The 20,033-nt window shown below is 37.6% G+C and overlaps 1 protein-coding gene across 1 annotated transcript; it reads right to left on the bottom strand.

Moving 5' to 3' along the window:
- Nucleotides 1-2,366: 2,366 nt before the first annotated feature.
- On the bottom strand, nt 2,367-4,690 carry LOC145103181 (protein CANDIDATE G-PROTEIN COUPLED RECEPTOR 2-like). Its single transcript, XM_079040742.1, has 6 exons — nt 4,222-4,690; nt 3,296-3,487; nt 3,076-3,235; nt 2,878-2,980; nt 2,704-2,785; nt 2,367-2,619 (listed from the first exon to the last, which is right to left on the bottom strand). Exons 1-6 carry the CDS (start codon nt 4,498-4,500, stop codon nt 2,548-2,550), a joined length of 888 nt encoding a protein of 295 aa, XP_078896868.1. The 5' UTR covers nt 4,501-4,690; the 3' UTR covers nt 2,367-2,547.
- Between the last annotated feature and the right edge of the window lie 15,343 nt (nt 4,691-20,033).

The raw sequence follows: 20,033 nt of genomic DNA, 5'->3' as shown, positions 1-20,033 counted from the left end.
ATATATGGTGGTTGTGTTTGCTTTCTTTACTATTATTCAACTGTTATGATACAATACATGGAATTCATCTACCCCTGGACGTTTCCGCCATCCTGGTTTGGGGGTGTGACACTATAACCTCAAAAACATTAGAAGGAGGCATTCAAATGGTCTGGAGTAAGCCATACTCACAAGGACCAAGATTATGTAGACAAAAGCATAACACTCATAACCATACTAGTTCTAACGTGTACAAGAATCAATATGAGAGCTTTATACCTTCCAGAGATAGATGTTGGCTTGCAAATCCCAGATCTACACACCTTGAAGCTTCCCACTTGATTCTACAAACACTTTCTTCTTTCAAAGAGCGCACAAAACTCTCTAAAAGCTCCGAAAATCACAATTGGTGGCTAAGGTTTCAATGGAACGATATGAGGTGATGGAGGTTGGTCATAGGAAGGATTCCAAGAAATTAGAGCCCTTAAATACGACTCAAAACATTAGGGTTAGGGTTTTGGTCTGCATGGGTTACACCTTATATAGCATAACCTAAGCCATGTATAGGTCATTAAACCTGCATTCAAAATTGAACACCTACGCGCAACATAGCTTTCCTACGCCCAACATAGGGTAAAAATTCCTAATTTCCATTTCAACTTCAGACAACCATACATTTTTCGTTTCAACTCTGTTTTCGGCGTTCTTTATATACACAGAAAGGTATTGATGAACCCCACAATTTTATCAAGTTACTTTTTGCTTAACACATGTCTAACTAAAACGATAATCCATGCAAGAAACCCGACATATAACTTTTCCCATTTTACCATTTGGTTCCAACACACAAATCAAGGACCTAGATCTCATAACCAATATTAACAACATTAAATAAAGTTTAAAATTTAGATCTCATGATCAAAATATGGACCACAATCATGAATTAAGAAACATATCGAAACTAGGCGTTACACATGTGGTTTGATTTTGTTTCGACTCTAGTCCCTAAAATACATAAAATGACTAACCTACAGTTATTATTTTTTAATTGTTATTTAACTAATTGGAATTATTATATATCCTTATTTAGACAAAATGGCCCCACCATCCCAACTAGAGATGCACAAAAATCCTATTCGATTCCAGTGTGACAGCGTCGATGTGCTATGGTTTGAAACCGATTTGGACCGGATCTGATTGATTGTTCGCTAATAGATTATCGACTTGCTTAATCCTATTTGATCCAGAATTTGATTTATTTAAACACTCAAATATAACTTAAAATGTGCCATATGTTCATTAGAAATTTAAAACATACATCAAACGTCCATGGTAGAGTTTTGGATGCTAAATTAAACTACTAAACTAGTAATAATAGTAAAATGGCGTTAAAGCATTTTGCCAATTAGTCTTGACCTTTGTTTTGTTGTTGTTTAACCTTCGCAAATAGGGTAAGTGGTCTCATCGCTACACTCGCTTTCATCTTCGTCTACGTACTCATCTTAATCATCGTCGATGTCATAAGTCGGTTCTGAAAGCATTGTTATGCATGTTCTCATTCTTGTTCCATTAGTTCTTGCTCGACATTGTCTTGAAGTGGGTCTTCGAGTGTTGACAAGTGTTGTATACATTCCACCGAATCCAACCATCTAGATAAGATTTTTTTCTCAACTTTGATAAAACCGTACCACTAAAAAAAATGTATTTAGAAGTTACCGTAGAAGCTTGAACTGTTAGTAAATCATGGATCATTAACAAAAAGAAATTATGCTTTTTTTTCTCTCCACCAAGCTAAACGATCCAAAATTTTAAATCGCAGTCCACTCATGAATTTTAAAACGTTTAACCCCATATAAATTCCAAATTTAGTTAATATGTATGGTCTTTTGTTTTATTCCTCTAAAAAATAGCTATATTGGTCGATATGAAAGTCTAGTATAAAATAACATATCACAAAGATCATTTCCACAATTTACTAGATAAGACTCTAATAATTTATAAATATTTCTATTTTTCCCCAATCAAAACTTTTATCTTCATTTATTTCAACCATTTATGAAAGCCATGTATAAACATTCCATTCTCGGAACTTAAACTAGCACCATGCCAACATTGAGTCACATCTTAACCATGATTCACACGACATCACAATAACTAAGTCGTGCCTATAGTTTCTCCCAAGGAGGCAATAATCCAATCTCATTAATACATAGAAAGGACACTCCATTGAATCCACGTATTCTACAACACTCTTCAAATAAAAGAAAAAAAAAGGTTTGGATTTAACGAAATAAAATAAAAACATGAGCCCACAAAGGGTAAACAGTTGTTTGTGACTACAGTAAAGTAAAAAAGTCATATACAAATGATAAAGTTGAAAGTAAACATGAGGGTAAATAGATAAATACTTATAGCAAACTGAATCCCATACATCAGGAAAGTAGCTATACATGTAACATGTCAAATGTTGGCTTCATCAAAGTCAAACGATCAAACAGTCAATCTAACATTATCTTATACCTTATTTACAAAGTTGTGCTACAAATAGTCAAATAACATAACCACTTATTATTCCAAATCGAAAAACCCAGCATCCCTCATCTCAGAGTAGTAAGCGTTATCCAAAAGCAAGTCTTCCTCCTGAAAAAAAAAAAATATTATCATTTCTCTAGAAAACTACATTTTTTTAATGTTAAATCAAAGAGAAAATATATAATTATTTACCTGGAAGAAATCAGAGAGGAAAGTCACATACACAAAAGGAAGATAGAGTGTGTGGTAGCAGATAACAACAAAGCTATACACCCTGCATAAATAAAATAAATGAGAAAATAAAAATCATGAAACTTTTTATTTTATACATAAACAAAAATATAGTTGTATATATTGAATAGGTACCAAAGTCCAAAGACCAAACCACTGGCAGCAAGTCCACAACCAAATAATGCAATTCCAGTGATGATGAACATGGCAACAACATAATTGTAAAATGCTGGTCTCGCTGCATAAAAATGGAATAGAATGAGTCATGTTTTATGAAACTTTATATTATATAAAAATAAAAAAGTAAACATAATAAAAGCTCATTAAACTTACGAGGCAACTTATCTCTCCATTTAGAGTAATGCACAAAAAGAATATAGGCATAACTACATGTGAGCAATAGTTCATCAACTATCCACAACCCCCACTTCCCTCTATGGCTCGTTTCATCATCCATGAAAAGTGGGACACGGAATCCAAACACAAAAATCGCCTAATAAATAAAATATGTCAACAACATGCAAAACAAAATGATAATTAGGTTCGGGATTACCTTGAGAAGTATGTCTGCTCCAACAATGAGGCCTGAAATACTGAAGGTATGAGCTAATGCCTGGAGGCCACTTGCATAATTTTCTTGAAGTAAGAAGGCCACTAAGCTAATCTCTAAACACAGTGTTCCCATTGATGTCAGCAATGACAATAAGTTCCAAGAAACCTCCTTCCCAGGAATGCACTGCCATACCTGCAGATTTTTAAACAAATGTGTAGTTTTAATCTTATGCTAATCTCATGATTTTTTATATGTTTTGGATTTGGTTGATAAGTTCTAGTTAGGTGTTGTTGAATTCTAAATGCCTCAGTGTTTAAATGTATATGATTTATCACTTATCCTTTCCTAAAACAGCACATTTACACTTAATCATATAAGAATTGATACACTTTGAACTACAACTAAACTATAGGGACAATTTGTCAAATACGAAAATTACTAGAATATATATATTAAGAAGAGGATAGGAAGCTTCACAGATCAATCTGTTTCAGATGCAGTCCACAAGAAGAAAGGTATGGAAATTTGAAACACAGCTTCTTCAAGTAGACAAACAGTAACTAAAGTAAAAATAATAATAATAATAATCTAGAAACAGTGTCTAATTGCCTATTTGCCTCAAGTCCTATCTCGACAAGGTAGTTCTTTTGTTGACTCCATGATCCTCACATTTAAATCTATACCACTTTTATCCTTATGCATAAAAAATACCCTGTAAACTCATTTTACTTATATAAACTAAACAATAAATTAAAAAAAATTGTGATTAAGTAAAGATCCGGTGCTGCATAACAATCAACATTCTTCACAAAGTGTGAGGTCTAGGCTCCAGTTAACTAAGGGAACCCATGCACACATACTTATTGCGTATACAGAGGTATAATATAAGCAACAATACTATCTTAAAAAAGGACTAGAAATGTTACCTGAAGAGAGCACCAAGCCAGATTAAGGATAGCTGACAACCAAAGGAGGGCATAATAAGCGATCATAACATGTGATCGACGACGATTGAGCTTCTTAATGTTCCTTTTGAGATGAAACCCTAAATATACTACAAATAAAACCGCCGGGATCGATAAAACGGCGATGTACCATAACCCATGACATCTATACTGAGTGAACGGGGACGATGGTGATGATATGTCGGTTATGGCGGGAATGCTTCCAACTGCAGGGAGGTAATGGTCTTGATCCCTCACCATCTGCTAGAGAAACAACAATTCGGTAATTAAAGGCATAGATGATGTTTGAACCCTAATTTTATGCGTGCCCCTTTGGATCGATCGGAGGTCTTCGATTTTAACCCCAAGAAAAGAAACCCTAATTTCTCTCGGTGTTGAAATTGCAGACTTCGGAGTTATCAGATGAGGATTGACTAGCGACACCGGCTGATTATGCTGGCACTTGTTATTCTAACTTTCCATTTATTTTTTAGTTTTTTTGTCTAGAAAATACTCGCAGGAAACCCAATTCCGATTACCATCGGTCTTTTTACAAATCGTTCTTTGCAAGTTAACGTACCGGTCCTACCGGAATCGTTACTATTCTTCGATCCAAACTTAATAGACCAAACGGAGACCAAGTCCATATATTTTTTGAGATCATGACATTATTTGCAAGGCTTATTGGACTCCATTAAGAACCAAAAACGTTAAATGTAAATGATATAAACATATTTCGATTATCTATACACGTTTTTTCAATGTGTTTACTACTTGCATACATACACGTTCAAAACAATCTATCTCACGGTGAAACCTCAACTCATCAACATGAGAAGGGAAACCACACTTAGTAGACATGGCAAATGTGTATGTTATGTCGAGTTGAACATTAAACAGATTGAAAGAAATTAAAACTAACCTGACTTGTTTAACTAACGTGTTGTATCTATCTGTTTATTTTGTGTTAGGTTAGCGGGTTATGGTTTATATCTTGTATATGTGTCATATCATGTCAGTTAAACTTAAACCAAACATAGAAATATGAGTTGGGAAATCGAAAAGAAATAGTGAAAATCGAAAAAGTAGGAGTTTGAATGGAGGGGCAAGGTCATACTATGGAGTGTGTGAGAGAAAGGAAAAGATGAAACAAAATGTAACATTCAAAAATACGACCCAAAATTTTTTGTTTTAATAATAATAAAAATCATATATTGATCGTCACATCATAAAACCATGTGTCAAATATCTCAACCCATAATAAAATGTCATGAACATTCGTGCCAAATCAAACTAAAAATCCAAAACAAACTCCCAGGAAAAAGACTGAAGCTATGGTGTGTGCGATGTCATCATCCCGAGCTCTTCCCTTTACTTGCGGAAGTACCTGAAACCAAAACTGAAACTGTAAGCACAAAGCTTAGTGAGCTCCCCCAAACTACCACATACCATACATAACATATAAAGCATCTATTGGGCCTTGCCCACTGCATCGAACCAAAGTCCAAAAACTAACCAGGGCCTTGCCCTCTACATCGGACCGAAGTCCGGAACTGATTGGGACCTTGTCCCCTGCATCGGACTGGAGTCCGGAACTGACTAAACATAACAAAGCATAAACATATCAGCTAACGTGGATACATATACTGCATACTGCATCAGAACATAGTCCAGAACACATAACACCAAACATGCTTGAATCACAAAGACATCAAGCACCCTAACTACTGCATCGGGCCGAGGTCCGAAACTACTGCTAACTAAACGGGCTGGCATGGTGGCCGCAGACCCAATCCTACTGGAAGGAAACTCACCTCGTAGCCTAGCTACTGAAAGGACTGCTCCGGAATCTGTCTGTTGCGGCTCCGGTTTCACCCCGGCTACAATTTCCATAAGCACCATCAATCAAATATTGATAATAATACTGAGGGTAAAAATGACTCTCTTACCCCTGGTCCAAGTCAACCTAACGGTCAAAGTCAACATTCAGTTGACCTGACTCGTCGAGTTGGGTCACCAACTCGTCGAGTCCTTACTCTTACTTTCTTGCTTCTACTCGCTACTACTCGTCGAGTTTTGGCACAAACTCGGCGAGTTCCTCTTTGTTACTAACACTCCGACAATTTGCATCCGACTCGCCGAGTTATATGAACAACTCGTCGAGTTCTTCTTCATCAGATGAACACTCTAGCTGTGACTCGCCGAGTTGTATGAACAACTCGTCGAGTCTGTTCTTGAGGCATGAAGATTGCCTTGGACTCGTCGAGTCAGGGCATTGACTCGTCGAGTTCTTCCACAAATGAGTTTAACCCTCTAGCTCACCGAGTCCATCTCTCACTCACTGGTTCCACTCGGCATAACTCGAAAAAGAGAAAACAGGGGACTCGCGACTCGACTCGCCGAGTCTGAATAACGACTCGCCGAGTCGTATACATGCAAACACTAAATACTCGATTCTGCTTGAAACCAGTCCATTCCATTCATAGATCTGGGTTCCTGGGACTAGATTAACACGTAAAGTTTCCAACTTTACGTGTAAATAACATCAAATGAAGGTTTTAGGGTTCAAAGCACACTATAAGAGTAGATCTAGAGCTTTCATGCAAAAATGGCTCCATAAAGGTGCTAGATCTAAGCTTCTGGAATTCAAACCTAGCTAGATCCGAAGGCTAATCAACTCCATGAGTCCTCTATGCTACTACTAAGCCAAGAAATGGTTCAAGAATAGCTTTAATGGCTTCAAAAAAGGGATTTAAGCATAGAAACAGAAAAGGGCCCAGATATACCTTACTATCTTCTGAAATTCCTCAAGGATCTAGGATCTTCTTCTTCTCCTCTTGATCTACCTTTCTTTTTCTCTCAAGATCTTCAAAGAACACACCAAAATCACACAAAAATGCAAAGAGGGCTCTAGGGTTTCGAGAATTATGCTCTGAGGAGTGATGGGGGCTGACTTGAGGCCCCAAAAGTTGTTTAAATAGGGTGCAAACCCTTGAAATTAGGGTTTCATCCAGACTGGCGGACTCGCCGAGTCCGGAATATGGACTCGTCGAGTCGCCAACTTAAACGTGCTCGAAATCCTGACTCTACTCGACGAGTCCAACTACTAACTCGTCGAGTTCCCCTTAAAACTTGAAGAAAAATAAATACAAATAAATATAAATATCATACCAGAACTGGGGTGTTACACAAAATCTTGACTTAGACAACTAAATCATTTTCATATTACAAAGTGACTCAACCCAACAAATTTCTTTTATATCCGGTTTTGGATTTAGACATATCCAATTTATCTAAGTAATTAAAAACGCTTAGTTATAAATAAACATGTTATTTTTCTAGTTGAATACTTTATCATTAACCTTACCTATTTAGTTTTCATGGCATGTGTTGTCAACCCATTTAATTCAAACGGTTACACAAACCTTTTTCTTTCAAGTTGGGTTTTTATTGGTTTAGAGTGTCGTGTCGGTTTTTGCCACATCTGTTTGTCATAACCACACATGTGTTTTTTCCTTATATTCACTTTCTAAACCAAAACATTAGTCAGTCTAAGTGTTGATCTTGCTTCCAGTTGATTAATCAAGAAATTAACAGACTTTTTTTTTCTTAGTGGAAATATTTGATGAACCAAATATGTTAAAATAATACCTCTAACCACATTGTGTCAACACATGAAATCTAGGAATCATAAATTACTATGCATGACATGCTGAACTTTATGAATTTAGTCATTGAAATATGAAACAAACTATCATCTTTCAACTATTTAGGGGGTGTTTGAGATTGTTTTTCAAAACAACTTATTAACTTATTGGCTTTTTAAAAAGTCAATAAGTCAGAAAGAGTGTTTGACAATCTTAAAAGTACTTTTCAAAATGACTTTTCCATTAATTATAAAAAGTTTTCAAAAAATGATGTAAAACTTGGTTTTTTAAAACTTTTTTTTTAACTTTTCACTACTAATGTAACATCCCAAAAATCAAGGATAAAAAATTTTCATTTTTATTATAATCAAAACATAGATGTAACTTGATCCAAACATTTAAAATCATTTTTAAGTAAAACAGTTATCAGAGTTAAATCCCAAAATCACATATTGCGAAAAAAACGGGTGTATGCGTTGCGATCAAGTCGGACCCTTTGCTTCCGAACTGGAAATATCTGAAACCAAAACCACAAACTGTAAACACGAAGCTTAGTGAGTTCTCTAAATACCACATACCAGACATATCAAACGAGCCTTACATAACATACATAATCATGAGCCATACATATCACACATAAACATAATCAATAGGAGTGTTATGTGCCAACCATAGTCATGCCATTATGCTACGAGCTGCCTCGTGGTCTTCCTTGCCAGGCCGGGGGCCACAACCCAGGGTCTTACAGACAAGTGCCATGAGCCAGCTCCTGGTCTTCCATGAAAACATCATAAAGACAACTAGTACACAATCTATCATTTCTAACTAATTAACTTCCAAAGTTCAAACTCTGGTCTTGCATATAGATTGTCAGGATCCACCTCCTGGTCTTTCATACAAATACCAAGGGTCACCCCCGGATCTTCCTACATCACATAAATCAAATGGGCCGGCATTGGAGCCTTCGACCCATAGAACAGTGAGGAGACTCACCTCGAATGCAGAAGCTCACTGAAAGAAATCCTTACCTGCTACCTTGACGACTTCCCAAGCTATCAATACCAAAATATCATCCAATTAGCAATTGGGTTCCAAACTATGATTCATAATCCATACTTGGGGTAAGATGACCATTTCACCCCTAGCCCAAAAAGACTCACAATTGAGGTCAAATCCCAAACCAAACAAGCCCAAAACCACAAAATCCATAAAAGCCCTCTAATGGCCCAAGTTTCCAAATTGGGCCCAAACCCTTATGTAACGACCCAAAAATCAGAGGTAAAAATTTCATTTTTATTATAGCTAAAACATTAATACCATTTATTCCAAACATGTCAATTACTCATTAAGTAAAAGATTTATCAGAGTTCGTCCCAAAATTATTCATTGCGGAATCATAGGCGTGTGCACTGCGATCAATCCGAGCCCTTCATTTCCAAATCGATGACACCTAAAACCAAAACTGTAAACCGTAAGCATAAAGCTTAGTGAGTTCCCCAGAGCATAACCCCCCCCCCCCCCACACACACACACAATCCACATAACATATATCATATTAGTTGTAAAAGCTATCTCTGCTGTTAGCAACAAGGGCTATCTCTACCATCAACCATAAAGGATGTCTCTACCATCAGCCATAAAGACGGTCTCTACCATCAACCACAAAGGCTATCTCTACCGCGTATCATGCATACATACATATCACACACCTCTACATAACAAGTATACCAATTATCATAAAATTAGCTAATTAAAGCTACACACATATCACATACACCATGCATACATAAAACCTGTAAGAATGTCATGGGCTATCCCACATGGTCTTTACCTAGGACTGTCATGGACTACCCCACATGGTCTTACATCCAATTCCATGGGCTCCCACACATGGTCTTTACCTAGGAATGCCATGGGCTACACCACATGGTCTTATATCCAATGCCACGGGCTCCCCCCGGGGTCTTCCATGCAAAAACACACAATCACATATCATAACAAATCATGTATCATATCAAATCATATAATGACCAATGCATATAACATAATCACATAGTGGGCCGGCCTTGGTGCCTTAGACCTATGGGTATGGTGAGAAGACTCACCTAGCACTGCTGAAGCCCCGCAGATAAAGCTCCCCTTGTTGGTTGACATATTCCCGAACTGTCAACATCAAACAATACCCAATTAATAATTGGGTTCCAACACATAACCATAAATACATACTTGGATAATTACTACATCACCCCCATGTTGGCTTTATTCAATCCCAAGGCCCAATCCATAGGCCCAAAGTCAACTATGAATCAAATCCCAACATATGGCCCAATTTTCCAAATTGGGCCCAAACCTTTGCATGGTCTCATTATAAGGCCCATCCAAAAAGTCCAGTCCATCATTTGGTATTTTAATGGCCTAATATCTCATAATCACAAAGGCCCAAACTATGGCCCATCCATGGCCTAATTTTCCAAATTGGGCCCAAACCCTCATATAGGTCTTACCCTAAGCACATCAACATATTCTAGTCCATAAGATCATTCTTGGATGGCCCATTAATAATCTAATTACCAAAGCCCAATGAAAAGGCCCAACACAAAGCCCAAGTGAAATTAGGGTTTCACATAAATGACAATTAGGGTTAAGTGTTTCTCACTTAACCCACTAAGTACTAAATCCATTAAGTCCCTCACTTTACTAAGTAAGTTATATGGTGTGATTGGGCTTAATACACAATTCCATTCCAATAGCCCAAATGTGAGTCCCGATAGGTCCAAGCCCATAATCCTAAAATTAGGGTCTTCACATGAAATGATGATTAGGGTTAAGTGTTTTTTACTTAACCCATTAAGGACTTAATCCATTAAGTCCATTATTGCCTTAAGTTAGTTTGACAATGATAATTATTTAATATTTCAAGTTTATTAAATAATTCTCATGTGTGACCCGATCAATTTCCACAAGTTAGGGTTTTATGCCCTTAGGGTTTTCCAAACCCTAATTAAGGTTTTCCAACCCAATACTAGCTCATTAGTCCATTGGTTGAACTTTTAGGTCACATTGGGCCTTGTTGGGCCCATTAGGGTTTTATTAGGTCAATTAGGGTCCATTAGACCTATTAGGGTTTTCACAAAGCCCATTAGGCTTTATTGGGCCCATTAGGGCTTCAAGCACCCCAAACGAATCAAACTCAACGAGGTAAGCACACCGCCACCCGACACGGCGGCCGGTGGCGGCAACCACCACCCTACGGTGGTGGTTTTAGGGCTTCTTTTCATTATTCTAAGCAACGGTTACAAAGTTACAATACAAAATACCAAATTCACACACTTACACACGCACTAAAATACACATACACGACGGCACATGGTGGCAGTGGCTATCCTCGGTTTTCCGGCTAGACTTACACACCCACGACATATAAGCGCATCAGAAATAGAAACACCCCCATACACCCGTGCTAGGAAAAAACTGGACGCAACCACCCACCTGGTGGTGCGCGGTGACGGCAGCAACAACCACATCGGTGGTTAATGTGGTAATGGCAGCGTTACAGCAATAATACGGAGAAAAGGAAGGTTTCGCGACCTCACAACCACGTTCCAGCTTCTCCCGACATCCTCAGCGCTCCTTTCGTCGCTTTACACTCTTCGCCGGCAGCGGATGCAATAGTGGCGGCGCTATACATGTAAACTTCAACTATGTAAATTACTTATATTTCTCAGGGATTCAGTAATACACGTAAACTTCAGCTTTTGGAGAAGTGACGCTAAGGCGTCAGTTTAAAACTCATTTTGGCATCATATTGTAATTTGTTTTGAAACAAGTATCATTCAACTATGTAACTTTTAAATTATATATATGATGGTTGTTTTACTTTCTTTACTATGTATTCAACTGTTACGATACTACATGAAGTCATCTGCCCTCGAACGATTCCGCCGTTCTGGTTTGGGGGTGTCACAATATCCGAAAAGCATCATAAAATATTTATATATGAAAGAGAAATTTACAATATAAATTTATCTTTTAATAATCAATATTCAAAAGTTTTATATCCACCCTAAAAATCAATCTTTAAACATTTTTAAATGACCATAAACAAAATGACTTAGATATTATTTTTAAAGAAATTGTCCACTTTCTAATTATATTAAAAACCACAGAATTATGAATGCTAACTTAATAATAAACGTATAAATATATTTTGATTTTGCCTATATATGTAAATATTACTACAAGGTATATAAACAAAAATGAACTCATGATATAAGATAAAGCATAAAGTGTTTCTATCACTCATAAGGTATCATAGCCTGTCTAGACATATTCACATAAAAAGAAGCAAAATGGTTCTGATACATGACAACACCTACAATCTTATATAAAGAAAGTCTTCACATATTTTCAAATACACATATAAAGATATAACAACACAACTGATAATTAACCAAGAGTTGGAGTAAGAGTCGAGGTTGCATACTTGGGAGGCCATGGGCAAGAAAACGAGTCAGAAAGAGAGGAACTCTTCATGATGAGCACAATTACAACGGAGAGCGGCGATTTTTTATGGACTAGTGACCGGAGTGATCAAATTGACGGCCCCACTTGGGATGTGGTGGCAAAGCGCGGAGATGGTGTGTAACATCCCGGAATATCAAAAGTAGAGTTGAAGGGCTAAAAGTGTAAGTGGGAAAGGGCAACTCGGCGAGTCCATGAGTGGACTCGGCGAGTAGGGTCGCGACTCTGGTCGCGTGTTAAGTGACCAACTCGGCGAGTAGCATGGGTGGACTCGGCGAGTTGGTGCTGAGTGGAGAAAACCCTAATTTCGGAGGTTGAGCCCTATATAAAGAACATAACACTTCTTCCCCAGCCTCTTTACCTTCCCTTTGAGTTCCAGAAACCCTAAATTCGTGTGAGCCTTCCTTGGTGAGAGATTAGAGCCTTCGAGGAGGTAATCTTGGAAGGAAATTGAAGAGCAAGAAGAGGGGAGCAAGGGGCTTCACAGAGAATTGGTTCATTCATCGGTGAGAACCATCATTTGAGGTAATAATCTTCTGTTTGAGCTTTTGTGCATCTAGATCTATCATTTGTGGGGGTTTTGGGGCATAAATGAGGTTCATCTCAAGTTTGGTGTAAGATCTGAGGATGCTACCTCAGATCTAGGTTGTTAATGATCCAGAAAGCCATAAAGTCTATGCTCAAGAGTTGTTGGTGAAGTTCTTTTGTCCTAAACCCTAGCCCTAGAGTGTAAAATGTCTAGATCTCTTTGGATTCACGTAAAGTTTGCCACTTTACGTGATGGATGGCTTGTAGAAGGGTAGATCTATGGTTTAGAGCTTCTGCATGGCTTGCAAAGCCTCTGTATGGTTTCAGATCTAGGGGTACACGGCGAGTCACAAGGGTGTACTCGGCGAGTTGCTTGAAGATAGACTGAAACTCGACGAGTTGGAAGAACAACTCGGCGAGTTGGTTGCAGATAGCCTTGGACTCGGCGAGTCTGTTCTTGGACTCGGCGAGTCTGGTCGTAAGGTCCTAACCTTTCTTCTGGTTGAGCTGTGAATCAATGAGTCAAGGGATGACTCGGTGAGTCGAGTGTGAAAGGACTCAGAGTTGTTGGACTCGGCGAGTTGTGTCGCGGATTGGGGGAAGTTCTGAGCATGGGGACTCAGCGAGTCATCAGGTTGACTCGGCGAGTAGATTCAGTCAGGGGTTGACTTTGACTTTGACCAAGGGTTGACCAGTTGACTTCCAGGGGTATTTTGGTAATTGTTGGATATTGTTTTGAGTTCAGTGTTGGTGTTGGCTAGTGGTGGAGATCGTGTCAGTGGTCGGAGCAGCTTGGGCTTATTTGTTCAGTCGGCAATTACGAGGTGAGTTATCCTCACTATATCAACAGGGTCTACGGCACCAAGGCCGGCCCTTATCGGATTGTGATCCGGGTATCGTTGTTATGTTATTGCTTTGCTATGTTGCATCCTGGTAGTTAGGATGGTATATGTTAGAGACCTGGTTAAGGTCGGAATCCTGGTATATAGGATGATGCTATGCTAGTGACCGGTTAGGTCGGTATCCTGTTTAGGACGATGTTATGCTTTGTGATCTGCTAGATCGGTTTGATTGGATGTGAATTGTTATATGTTTGAATGTTTATGTGCACATGGTTGTTTGGACTAGGGTTGGGTTGAGGCGCGAACTACTTTGTGCTGTAGGCCAACATACCCAGGACTGACCGGTTATCCCGAAGGCCCAGCGAGCGGTCCGGATAGGCTGTAGCCCCCAAGAAGGGTGGACCAGATGTGCCGAGGCTCGAAGAGTGGACCAGGCCGACTGAAGGCCCAGTGCAGGCGGACCAGTCATACTGTAGACTCAGGGGGTGGACCAGGTGGATTGAAGGCCCAGTGCGGGCGGACCAATCACACTGTAGACTCGATGTATGTGGTTAGACTCGGAGGGTGGACCAGGTGGACTGAAGGCCGGTGCGGCGGACCAGTCACCTAGTAGACCCGAAGTGCATGGCTGTTCTGTGTTATGTTTATGATATGGCATGTTATGCGTGTATGGTATATGTGGTTGGTATTTTGGGGATATCTCACTAAGCTTTCGGGCTTACTGTGGTGGTTTAATGTTTTTCAGGTTCTTCAGGAGACCGTGGCAAGGCAAAGGCGTGATCGTACCGCTCCTCATGATTATGTTTTGTGATGTGATTCTGGGAAGACTCTGAAATAATTGTATTGAAAACCTTTTTGTAATAATTTTATGAAATCAGGTTGTTTTTGAAAAGTTTAAATTGGTTGGAATTTTATGGTCGTTACATGGTGACCGAGAAGGGTTAGGGTTTCTTAGTTTTAGACTATTTGATATTTGGTTTCTAAATTTCTGGGGTTTTATGCATGTTTTGATAGAGTACAAATATTTTTGGAATATGTATATTTGCTTAGAATATGTAGGTTTGTTTATATTACAACAAAAGTTTTGATTTGTGATAGAATCCAAATACGATTTTATTGAATTTTGAATTCCTTTTAATTAGATTATTATGTTTGCATTGTTTTTTAATTAAAAAACTTCCTTAACAGGCAAAATTTGTATGCTTATCACTCATACGATGTCGTTTATTTAATTAAGAGGGCAAGTTTATGCTTTTAGTGGTCGCATATTGGGGGGGGGGGGGGGGGGGGCAAAGCACCGGCCTACCCCGGTACTCCCTCTGCCCCTGGGTGATTGATAAACATGCGGATCCTACCCAACTTGTTATTCGGGTCCATGTTACCCGAAATTGATCCATCTTTCTACTCGAAGTATATATTGAAGACGTATGTGTATTTTTCAATATAAGAGATTATTTTTCATACTCGTCTCGTTATCTTCTCTCGTTCTCTCTGTACAGTTCTTAGCATTTCATCATTATGGTTTCTTCTACAATCTTCGTTATCTTGTTCTTAGATTAGGACTTTGTCGATTTAAGAGCATATTGAATTTGTAATGAGGAATTTCTTTTGTAATTTTGTTTGAAAACCAACTAAATCTTATTGAATGAGAACTGTTAATGTTGTGATATTTTGAGTTCGCTTTGATTTTGTGTTTGTTAGAGATTTTTTAACTTTTCGTGAGACTACGAAAAAACAAAACAGTTTTTCAAAAATTTGAACTTGTTCTTCAGGTTACGGATATTTTTTCAAATTTTAAATATATTTTTCATGCCAATAATGCTTAATCCATCATGTATATTTTTATATAAAAAAGTGTTTTTGATGTTACCAAAACAAATATAGAATGACTAAGATTTTTTTTAAATGACTTTGAAAAGTAATTATAAAGATACAACTTCACATTTTTATGGACACTTTTGTGATTTTCCCCAAAATTAATTAGAGTTATACCCTCCGGTATCGAATACTTTTGTGATTGCCAAAACAATTTCACCGATGCGAATGATCACAAATGAGATATATTTGTAACTTGTACTCCAAAAGGCTTGGAAGAAAATGGTGTGTTGCTAATAAGAAATCCCGTAGACACTCCATTGATTCTTTTATAAAAAGTTGTAACATCCCAAAATTCGAGTCCAACATTTTCATTTTTAATTATATAAAGTAGAAAATCATTTAACAAAACATAGTCGAGAATATAACAATCCATAACACCATAGTAATCATGTCTCCAAAAAAACGTATCATCAAGTAGTAGTAAAATCAAAGTACTATCCCATGAATCACAAAATGTGGAAAACTGATGTGTGTGTGATGTACCGCTACCGTGTCGGCTCCTTCCCCTTCACTAAAGAGTTACCTGAAACAAAATTAAAAATTGTAAGCACAAAGTTTAGTGAGTTCCCACATCATACCACATACTATACAAATCACATACTGTCAGGCATATCTGGGTGCCCGACCTACCCTGTCAGGCATATCTGGGTGCTCGACCCACCCTGCTGAGCATACCGGGGTGCTCAACTTACCCCACTTCCAGGCATATCTGGGTGCCCGACCTACCCTCCGGTGTGTCTCAACCGATTACGGGGACTATTTCATCCCTACCACTACCACAAATAACATAACATACTGTCTAGCATAGTTGGGTACTGAACTACCCTTTTGGCCCCATCGACCGGTAACCGGGGACTATTCCCCCTACTACCACTATCATATAACGGCATATCATGCTAGCACATAAAACATAATAGATAACAGCAAACCTAGATAATTATCACAAAGACAATCATCTATCAAGCAACTCCTAATGTTGGGTCGACATTGTGGCCTTAGACCCAATTCTACTGGAAGGTAACTCACCTCGATGTCGTGTAGTATCTGCACCATCCTTGTCACAGGAATCAACTCGTCTCTACTCCTCAATCCATATACAACAACCTTTCTCGATTACTAGTACATACTCATAACCCCCTTACAAGGGTCAACCCAATCCAAGTCAAAGTCAAGGTCAAACCCTGGTCAAAGTCAACTTCTGACTGACTCGACTCGCAGAGTTGGTCCACCAACTCGTCGAGTCCCCATGTCCACCTTCTGCCATAATCCCGTCCTTACTCGTCGAGTCTAGCAAGAGATCAACGAGTTCTTCTTCAACAACACCTCTGACTATCTTCAACCGACTCGCTGAGTTTGTTCTTGAACTCGCTGAGTTCATCTTCATCCGAATGAATGAGTCTAGTCTCTGACTTGTCGAGTTCTCCTTCAACTTGTCGAGTCCATCTTCATGAGGTTGGGACATTGCCTTGAACGCACTGAGTCTGTTTATCCACTCGCCGAGTCCTATGATTTCCAGGTCCAAAACAAACCCCTAGCAGGCTGAGTGTTCCTTCCACTCAACCAAAACCATTTCCAGAAGACGTTTTGGGGGGAAAATGCGACCCGACCCGCCGAGTCACCCAAGTAACACGCCGAGTCCCTCTTTGTCCAAAACCATACAGTCGATTATAATGGGTGTTAATGTATCAAAACCATAGATCTGACCTCCTAGGTTCCATTTCATACGTAAAGCTACGAACTTGATGTCCATGCATGAGGTTTTTGGCCCCAAAATCCATAAAAATGGGGTTTATAAGATGCATGGGCTTCCCATGGCCATAAAGTTGGCACCTTTATGCCATGGGAACCCTCAATTGTTCAAGATTTGAAGTGTAACTCCATGATACACACTAAATCCGAAAATGGCCTTAGAAATGCCCCAAAATGATAAGATCTAAGCCTTAGAGGAGATCTATCAAATGAGAAGTCAAGGTTGAAGCTTTTTACCTTGAATGGGATGGAAATAAGTCAAAACTTCTGGATCTACTAGTCTTCTCTTGATCTTCCAAGCTTCATTCTCTTCTTCAAACTTCAAACCACCACAAAACACACCAAAATGGCTCAAGATCACTTAAACAAGGCTATGGTTTCAATCTAGGGCTTCTTTGAGCTGGGAAGGGCGATAGACGTTGGGTTGGGACGAGATAAAGTGTTTAAATAGTGTGCAAACCCTAAATATTAGGGTTTTGTCCAGACAGCTCCTACTCGTCGAGTCGTACTCTCGACTCGTTGAGTAGGTCACTAAACCTCCGGGTCCAAAGTCGATTCTACTCGACGAGTTAGGCCTCCAACTCGCCGAGTCCCAGATCAAAACATGATAATTACTTGAATTAAAATACATACCAGGAATCGGGTGCTACAAAAGTCAACTATGTAATTAACTATTTATAATCAGCTTTTTCGGAAAACTATACAATTTTAACCAATAAAAATATTTCAAAAATAAATTAGAGTGTCTATATGGTAAAATGAGATGTCATTTTAGCCAACCCCGAAAAAATGTGATGTGTATATGGTGTATCCGTGTAGCGGATGAGTTCTTCTAGAAACAATGTTAGTTATAATTTTTCTCGATCGACCACTTAATCATCTTCAAACAAAAAAATAATATGCTGGTCAAAATAAAATTAAACTATTTTGCAAGAATTGATGTGTGGAATAGAAAAAGATATATTAAACCTAAGAGAATAAATCAAAAGAACCAAATAAAATCAGAATATTGAGACATAAAATCAAACAAAATTAGGAATTGAACAAGCTTGAGCGATAATGAGGCGCAAATCTATTTGACTTCCCAAATTAAATTCATATGGTGGGACCATGAGTGAGAGATACGAGAGAACGTGTGAATTTGGTTAAAATAAGACTAAATTTAAGTGTGAGATTAGGATGAGGGATTATGGGGATAATAGGCGCAGTGACAGATGCACAACAAAACCTCAAAGAGTTGCATCTGTGATTTTATAGGTGACATCGAAAAATTTACATTATATTGAAAATTTTCCCAAAAACTTTACATTATGCTGCAAAATTTGAGGGGTTGCACCGGCCACCCCGGAGACTCCTAAATCCAGCCATGAATAGACGAATGTCATGTATTACCGAGATATACCTTCATGTTGTGTCTTAAATTTCAAGAATAACTCGTATCAACTATAATAAATCAAGATTTCATCTTGCCATATCTTAATCGCTCATGAGTTTTAACACTTGTCATTTTATGATATTTTTTAAATATATAGTATATACATGTCAAATTCTAGGTTTTTCCAATTTTTAAAATTAAAAAGTCATATAATAGTTATATATTTATATATATAAAGTATTAAATGTAATAAATACGATAATAATTGTAACTAATACATTTCTTCTTTCCTTATTTTAAAACTTTATTTTAAAAAATACTTAATGTTTATAATTTAATATTTAATTATTAGTAATCATTTCGTGTAATATACGAGTTTTACACTTGGGAAGCGTTTGACTTACATTTTCACAGCCCAAAAGTCCTTTTTGGAAAAGTTACAAAAAGTCAGAATTTCTTGACTTTTCCAAAAAGTTCATTTTCCTTGTATAAAAACTCCAAAAGTAGCTTTTAAAACTAGTATTGCCAAACATCTTTTGTTTTTTTTTTTTTTTTTCGTTTTTAAAAAAGACTTTTGGGCTGTGAAAAGCTAAGTCAAACACCCCCTTGATGTTTAATAGATAAGAATAAATATCTACGTCTCCAAAATTTGGGATGAGAGAAAAGGACCAAATGACAAATCTACATCTACATTTCTTCTAATAAATGAAACCTAAAAATGACACTTGTCAGTTTTTTAGAATGTCTCTTTGATACATGTCATTTTTCTAGGATTTTTATTATTTCCTCTTTTTTTGTGACAAATCAAATTCAATTCAAATTTTGAAAATACAAAATCATATCCTAATAATATTATTATGTTTATTTTGCTTAACAAGTCAATTCATAATTACTTACAATCGACAATGTTTTGTTTTTTTTTTATATTTTTTTATTTATATAGAAAATTTTAAATATACAAACCGTGGTTTCCACGAATTATAACCTAGTATCATATATTACCAAGGCCCTTCGCGTCGATGACTTTGAATTTTCAAGAATAATTAGATTTCAAACGGTTAATAAATAATAATAATGAATGTATCAGAACATGGGCTTTCCCATTTTATTATATTAACCCAAATTCTCGCTTTTTGTTCTTGATTTCCAATAAGTCTTGTCTAGAGTCTAGTTGTATTATTTTTTTCTTGTTATATATTTTGATTTTTCTTTAAAATTTGGATTTGTATCCGGGTGAACGAGATAATTCAATTG

The sequence above is a fragment of the Lactuca serriola genome, chromosome 4 (assembly GCF_051521515.1).
Source record: "Lactuca serriola cultivar US96UC23 chromosome 4, Lser_US96UC23_V15, whole genome shotgun sequence".
Lineage (NCBI taxonomy): Eukaryota > Viridiplantae > Streptophyta > Magnoliopsida > Asterales > Asteraceae > Lactuca > Lactuca serriola.
Note: the sequence above shows the minus strand (reverse complement) of the source record. Positions and strands in the feature narration are given on the sequence as shown.

Bases quoted from the DNA above. Each gene is read 5' to 3' on its own strand.
- LOC145103181 (XM_079040742.1), bottom strand. From the start codon at position 4,500: ATGGTGAGGGATCAAGACCATTACCTCCCTGCAGTTGGAAGCATTCCC. The intron at 3,236-3,295 runs GTAATCCCGAAC...TTTATTTATTAG, and splicing joins GAGCAGACATACTTCTCAAG to GCGATTTTTGTGTTTGGATT. The intron at 2,786-2,877 runs GTACCTATTCAA...TTATTTATGCAG, and splicing joins GGTTTGGTCTTTGGACTTTG to GGTGTATAGCTTTGTTGTTA.